The 8298-nt window shown below is 34.0% G+C and overlaps 1 protein-coding gene across 1 annotated transcript; it reads left to right on the plus strand.

The window, feature by feature from the left end:
- Positions 1-660: 660 nt before the first annotated feature.
- alx3 (ALX homeobox 3) lies at positions 661-8077 on the plus strand. Its single transcript, XM_073819730.1, has 4 exons — positions 661-1020; positions 4692-4963; positions 6911-7036; positions 7297-8077. The coding sequence occupies exons 1-4, from the start codon at positions 696-698 to the stop codon at positions 7651-7653; spliced, it is 1080 nt and encodes a 359-aa protein (XP_073675831.1). The 5' UTR covers positions 661-695; the 3' UTR covers positions 7654-8077.
- Positions 8078-8298: the final 221 nt, after the last annotated feature.

Below are 8298 nucleotides of genomic sequence, written 5' to 3' on the forward strand. Positions count from 1 at the left end.
ATTACAATTAATTATTTTATTAGAATTGTGCTTTTACATCGCATACATCCCGATAATAAAACAAGACAATGCTTCAGAATAATATTTGAATTATATGTTGTCCATAGCCTAACAAAAAAAGCATAATGGCATTCCAGCTGTTGCATACATGATTTAAAGTCATACGTATATTCAGAATAGCCTAATTTAATTTTGCCATCGATGTAGACGTGATATATCATAATCAGATTCATTCAGGGATTTTTTTTAGCCAATGCTCGTTTACTGGGCTGATCTCTGCTTTGACTGAGTTCTGACAGCGTTACGCGTAAAATGTTCCAGGATAAAAATCCATCAAATCTAGATTCCACTTCGGTGATTTAAAGTTGTAAGTGCTCAGCCAGTCACAATTACTCGATTTAATCACATTCTCGTATCTCTCATAACAATTTTGTTTTATTAGGAGAAAATGTTTAGAAGGTAAACGGTTAATTGACAGGGGCTGCACGTGATTGATTTTGGGGCGTATTGAATCAGACCGCTGTCTCACTCTCTCCCTCCCAGTTCACGGGTCTTTGTTTCTGATCCTCTAAATCCCTCCCACTCGAAGTGAAGAGGTGGAAAAAAATCGCCATCTCTCTTGCTCATACACTAACTTGTCCCCTGTTAACAGCATCCTAGTCCACTATTTGCGCTCTCGTGCTCGGGACGAGGTGATGGAGACTGAGAGTTGTCTGTCTTTCTCCTCGCCTCCAAACAGAATCACGCCGGAGAATTCACCGGGTTTAGAGCATAATTCCGGCGCTTTCTTTCAGTGTGACGACCTCCAAAAGTCTCCGCATCTTCCTCTAGCGCATCGGCATGAGTTTTTTATGGGACGCTTTGCTGACGGCGGCTCTGCGGACTTTACGCACGGCGTCAGCACTACAACTCCCCGCACCTCGCCTGGAAAGCATACAAAGTATTTGGAAAATATGAACCAGGACCACAAACCTTCGATTAATGAGAAGAACTCGTCATTTTATGAGACTAATTCAGATGGTAAGTGTAAACTAGCTCAGTAGTGGAATGTCAGCGAGGAAAACCTCCAAACGTCTAGACTGTAAACGATGTAGACTAATAGTAATAATAGGTAATAACAACAATAATAAACGCATAATAATAATAGCAGTAGTAGTAGTGGTAGTAGTAATGATAATAATAATAATTCTCAAAATCCGTTTAGACAACTTTTTCAATATTCCACCTGAGAGGCCCAAAACAACTAATACTGCGTAGGAATGTGACAAAATAAATAAATAATACTTTTCATTTGCGCATAATTTCCTAATAATTCTATCACAAGCATGGAGTTATTTGTGCTGATTTTAATCTTTTCGGTCAATCAGTAGGCTATTTCATTCGATCTGGAATCCAACTTTAAAACACTTTGGAAATGACAAGTTCTCTCTATATAATAATCTCGGTAACACTTTACAATAAGGTACATTAGTTAACTATATTAGTTAATATGAACTAAGAATGAACAATACTTCTACAGAATTTATTAATCTTAGTTAATGTTAATTTCAGCATGTACTAATGCATTATTAAAATCTGAAGTTGTGCTTGTTAACATTAGTTAATCAATAAACAATGAACGACTGTATTTTTTATTAACGCAAACAAAGATTAATAGTGTATGCCTAATAAATATATTGTGCATTGTTCGTTTATGTTAGCCAGTTAAAACCAGTTAATTTTTTTGAAAAGTGTTGCTATAACGCTACCTCCAACATCTGAAAAATAAACATAAGGCAACACACTCAATAAAATGGTTTTTCAACTCTTTAGGATCAGCAAAAAATGTTAAAAACCATTTTGGTTCACGAATGTTAACGATGTTAAAGTCTATAGATCAGCGTATTCGTTGCGATGTTCAAAGATAGTTTTCTGAATAAGCACAAAATAAAACGTAAAAATGTAAAATGATTACGTTTTATATACACTCTAGCTATTAAAGTGGTTCTGTTATAGGCTTCAAAAATATTTTTTTCTAATTACAAACGTATTTTTTTGGTATAGCTTAGTTTAATTTTATATTATTTTGTGCAGGTGTCTTAAAATGATTAACTGTAAATATATTATTATAATAAGTTTATAAATTAATTATAATTATTTAATAACAGCTGAATGAATTAGGTTGTAAAAGCTGCGTCTTTTAGTAAAGTTTAGGCCTGCTCACCATATCCATAGCGCATTTTGTCCTCACTTTCCCACTTTATGGTTAAAAAAAGCATTTATAAAGTTCTAGCATAATAAATCATTATTTAGACACGAGGTTAAATAGCCTACCTTTTTGTACCATTGTTATTTAACGTTTTCTTTCCTCATTATAGAACTGAGAGAGAACAATTTATTTAACCGTAAGTAGTTTATATAGCAGGCCTTATCTTAAAAAAAATCCCGATTTGTAGGCCCAATGCTTAGAAACAATAGTCAGATAACTTTCTTTATGGATTCGTGTGCGCAGTGTTGAGGCCTTTCATAGCCTATGGTTAGTCTTGTTTGGGTTTAAACGTCTTATAATTCTGTCACACATTCTAAACACGAACACCGACTTTCCTTCAATTGCAGAACGCCCTTGGATTCATTTATGTCGATATTTAGCATTTTCCATAAGTCAACAAGCCAGTTTACATTTCTAAAATAACTTAATTTAGATCTCGGGAAGTGTTGAGCCAATATGTTTTCCAGGCTTTTAATTGGGGACCTTACTTTATGGGGGTGTGTCAAACAAATGCAGCCTGGATTTGATTGGTCGGAACGACCTAGCGCTGAAGACAATACTTTAATAATTAGAGGCCAATACAACATTTCAAAGCCAGAGTCTCCGTCCTGTTTTGTCTTTTAGCTTACCGTGCTATCTGCAAGGTAATTTCTGCCATTTGTGCCGGGGTTAAAGCGTCAAACTTTCCGATACATCATTGCACTTACTTTATATTTTTAGAAAGGCAATTTTTGTTATGTTTACAGTCATTTTGAAAATGTCATCTTTATTAATTTATCGGGATTTTAAAGGGCAGTGGAGACATTTTGGAAGATATTTAACTTTAAAAGCGTAGCTACATTAGTTCTGTATGACACTAAGATAAATCTCAGTACAGTAGCCTATATAACTATCATCTGTTCCTAAAACCGATTTTAGATTTTTTTTAGTTCTTGTAGCCTTCTAATTTATATAAGATCAAATATTATAATACCATCACTTTAAAGTTATCTAGCACTAGTAAATGGTTTCCTCTGTGTTGGTGAAAATAACATTACGAAGAGCCATTATTCATTCCTGATACCTAATCACTGAGCAAAGACAGACATTGAAGTTTAAAGCAAACTGCTTGGAGATTTTTATTACCCTAGGTCAGATGTTTTTAATATCTACAGTAACATCTAAATTAGAATTTCACTCTAATTTATGGATACAGTGGAGTTGTTGTGAGGAAACCAAACAACACTGTCATTGTCAAACAATATGAGACAATTCTAGATGTGCTTATTAAGATTATTTAAATTATAATTGATTTATTATGTCTCAAGAACAAGGCTTTTACTACTGTACTAATTAAAGCCATAATTTAGTCATTTTCTTGAACTAGACGATCATGGTTTAAAACAATATCATCATTTTGACAATATCCAGAACGAATCACTCTTGTTCAATGACATACTTTGAGAAATCTTAAGAGGATATTTGAAAAAGATAATATAACTATCATGAGAACACACTGAGGTGTGTGTTTTGCTTTCTTTTCCATGAAAATTAGGGATACAAATATTGGATTACAATTTTTCAGTTAAAAAAAGACGAATTGTAACAGAAGACGCATAAAATCATTCTTTTTTAGCAAAAAAGTAGTCATGAAAAAAAAAAGCTCTTTCCATCCTTTATATTCTCCCGAGAAAAGCAAACACATCCTGTTTGCATAATGTTTATTATTATAGTGATTTTAACTGAACTTTTTTTTTTGCCAAAATTCCTTTACTTCTTACAACCTCTTAACCTGTCATATCGTAATAGCTGTAGATTTTGTAATGACATGCATTTTTATTGTACTTTTCAGGCAAGCGTTTAAGCTTACAATAATAGATTTTTAACTCAAGCCATTCAATCTCAAGTTTCAAGCTTAATCAAAACAGTAAGCTCTGCTGACAGTGTTAGTATCCTTTTTAAAGTTCGTGGAATACTTAAAAATAGACTGAATATTTGAAAGAGAAAATGTTGTGTGTGCAATGTTGGTTTAATAGTCTACTATTTAATATAAACAACAACAAAAAAATTGATTTTATGTGCCTGTTACACACCATTATTTCTGGCCAGTCAGTACATTACATAACCACTGTTGATAAACAAGTGTTCTTTATTACAGATCAAAAATCTTTTATTTTTTTATTTTTTAGCAAAGTTATTTTTAAGGAATTTAAGTTGTGTTGCTTCATACGTTATAATTCTATATAATAAAATGTAAATGTTATAATTCTATTTGCTGTTTGAGTAAAACTCATCTATTTGACATTTAGGTCATTTAGTTTAAATCAAGTGTGGAAAAATATCCAGGCTATACGTAAAAAAGTCATTAACTCAGAAATGATGTTTAATTAGAAACTAAATGATCAAATCTTGCCTGTCTGTAACTCTGCGCCGACCAGCACTCATTCTCTCTTTGTGTCAGCAGGAGATAAGACCGTACCCAAGGCCCTTGGCTATCCCGCTCTAGACTCAGAGTGTTGTGGAAAACTGAAAGAGCCGTCCAACGGGTTGCCTGGAGACTCCATCGCTGACTCCATCGACCTTTCAGGCAAGAACAAGAAGCGGCGAAACCGGACAACTTTCAGCACCTTTCAGCTGGAGGAGCTGGAGAAGGTCTTTCAGAAGACACACTACCCAGATGTATATGCACGGGAACAGCTGGCACTGAGGACGGAGCTCACGGAGGCAAGAGTGCAGGTGTGTTGGACTCCACCTCCTGGGACAGGTTGTTAGTTATGAATGTAAGAGTAATGTAACTGAATGTAAATAAATATTAAGCTTTCCAAAAATTTGAGGCTGCATTTGTTTGATAAAAAGCAAAAACGGTACTATTATGAAATATGATTAGATTGTAAATAACTTTTAAATAAAAATAAAAGCCAAATTTTCAGCAGCCATTACTCCAGTCACATGATCTTTCATAAATCATTATAATGGGCTGTAATAATATTTGGTGTTTGATGAAATATTTCTTATTATCAGTGTTAAAAACTTTTGTGCTATTTAAGATTTTTGTGGAACTTGTGATGAAAATTCAAAAGAACTTTTGAAATATACACTACCAGTCAAAAGTTTTTGAACAGTAAGTTTCTCTTCTGCTTACCAAGCCTGCATTTATTTGATCCAAAGCACAGCAAAAACAGTAACATTTTGAAATATTTTTACTATTTAAAATATCTGTTTTCTATTTGAATATGTGACCCTGGACCACAAAACCAGTCATAAGGTTAAATTTTACAAAACTGAGATGTACACATCATATGAAAGCTCAATAAATAAGCTTTCTATTGATGTATGGTTTATTAGGATAGGACAATATTTGTCCGAGATACATCTATTTGAAAATCTGGAATCTGAAGGTGCAAAAAAATCAAAATACTGAGAAAATCACCTTTAAAGTTGTCCAAATTAAGTACTTAACAATGCATATTACTAATCAAAAATTACATTTTGATATATTTATAATAGGAATTTTACAAAAAAATCTTCATGGAACATGATCTTTACTTAATTTCCTAATGATTTTTGGCATAAAAGAAAAATCAATAATTTTGACCCATACAATGTATTTTTGGCTATTGCTACAAGTATATCCCAGCGACTTAAGACTGGTTTTGTGGTCCAGGGTCACATATAAAAATGTAATTTATTCCTGTGATTTCAAAGCTGAATTTTTAGCATTATTACTCCAGTCACATGATCCTTCAGAAATCATTGTAAAATACACATGTAATATTTGCTGCTCAAAAAACATTTGTTATTATGTTGAAAACAGCTGAATATAATTTTTCAGTTTCTTTGATAAATAAAAAGTTCGGAAGAACAGCATTTATCTGAAATAGATAACTGTTGTAACATTGTAAATGTCACTTTTGATCAATTTAAAGCGTCCTTGCTAAATTAAAGTATTAATTTATATAATTTCTTTGAAAAAAAAAAACTGACTCCAAGCTTTTGAGTGGTATAGTGTATAATGTTACAAAAGCTTTTATTTCAGATAAATGCTGATCTTTGGATTTTTCTGTTCATCAAAGAATCCTGAAAAAAGTACTCAACTGTTTTAAATATTGATAATAATAATAATAATAATAATAATAATAATAATAATAATAATAATAAATGTTTCTTGAACAGCAAATCAGCATATTAGAATGATTTCGGAAGGATCATGTGACACTGAAGACTGGAGTAATGATGCTGAAAATTCAGCTTTGAAATCAGAGGAATAAATTACATTTTAAAATATATTCAAATAGAAAACAGTTATTTTAAATAGTAAAACTATTTAAAAAATAAAATAGTGTTTTTGCTGTACCTTGGATCAAATAAATGCAAGAGACATCTTTAAAAAACATGAACATTTTTGACTGGTTGTGTAAATATAGTGTAAAAAGTCCTTGCTAAATGAAAAGTATTCAGTTCTTTAAAATAAACTTAGTGTAACTGATAATATGGATAAAATATCTGGTTAACATATACTAACTGACTGTTCCTTGCACAGATTTAAATGCGTTCAGTAATATTGATGTTCCTCATCTATTAAATACATTGAATTCTTTATTCTTTAAGGCAGAGTGTTTAATTTTGACAAGGCCTATATTTTTATCAGTGATTAAGTTTAATATTTGGATATTTTTTCTCAAGGTGTGGTTCCAAAACAGACGGGCCAAATGGAGGAAAAGAGAGCGTTACGGGAAGATGCAAGAGGTGCGGAACCACTTTGCTGCTACATACGACATCTCCCTTCTCCCTCGCTCCGACGCATACCAGGTACACAAACACAGAACCCAAAGAGAAAGCTCAAGAACAAAAATGTAGCTTTTGTCTAGTATTTTAACACACACAGGAGAGTTCCTTTGGTTTGGCTGAAGACATAGTGCACATTATAATGATTTATGTTGTTGTCATAAACGTAGACTGAATTTAGTTTTATATTGTGTATTACAGTAATGCCATCAATTTTGCCATGTGGCACGGGCTAGCATTAAACATATTTTTAAAAAATGTGTTTTTTGTTTCTGTCCACACAGATGCAAAATAACCTATGGCCGAGCAGCGCGGGAACGGGAGGTGCCGGCGGAGCGGCCAGCGGTTGCGTTCTGGGAGCGGAAAACATGGCATCATCCTGTATGACCCCTTACCCCCATCCTCACGGCAACCTACCCGGGCTCATGGGTATGTCTGCATCTCCGGGCCATCCTCATCATCATCATCACTCGCCCCACCACCCTAGCATTAACGGGATATACTCACTCCACGGCTTCCCAGGAAGCCTGGGGGCCCATTCCTTTGAGCCCGGACCAGAGTCTGAATACAAGCCCTCAGGCCTGGTGGCCCTGCGCATGAAAACCAAAGACCCCGGGAGCCTGTTATCCTGGCAGACATGACCGTGCAGCTGCGATTGTGATGACTTCACTGAGCCAACAAACAGTTAGCATGCCTGCACAAACCCGCATGGTAGTGCTACTCAGAAACACACAACTGAAAGACGCTTTTTTTAACGCTCAATGTACACATCTCTTTTTTGCAGGCTTCCAGATGTTTTCACTGCATTGCCTGGATTTTTTTGTTTTGTTTTGATCTGTTTCCCTATGGAAGCATCTCAACTGTTTGTGTGTTTGTTGAACTTCCGTGAGCCATAATGGGCTTTGCACACACTTGCCTTAAATATAAAATACGTCCTGGGATACTTAAATTGTAAAAATGATGTAATATTAATTACCAAAGAGGATGTGCAACATGTTTATTTAAGTATGCTAATGTTAATCTCCTAGTTTCAGTGTATGCAGTGGTTTAGCCCCATTATGTATATATGTAGCCCCAGTCAATAAATGATTTTACATTTTCCGACTTTGTGGATTCAAATTCGTCAGCAAAATTAGATTGTGCTTCTGGTAAACCATGCTTATTTCAGTTAGGGATGCATGATATTTTCATATCATATTGGCTAATATTAACCTTTTAGTAGGCTGTAATAATATTTGCAGCTCAAGAAATATTTCTTATTATCAGTGTTAAAAACTGCTGTGTTG

This window comes from Garra rufa, chromosome 15 (genome assembly GCF_049309525.1).
Source record: "Garra rufa chromosome 15, GarRuf1.0, whole genome shotgun sequence".
NCBI lineage: Eukaryota > Metazoa > Chordata > Actinopteri > Cypriniformes > Cyprinidae > Garra > Garra rufa.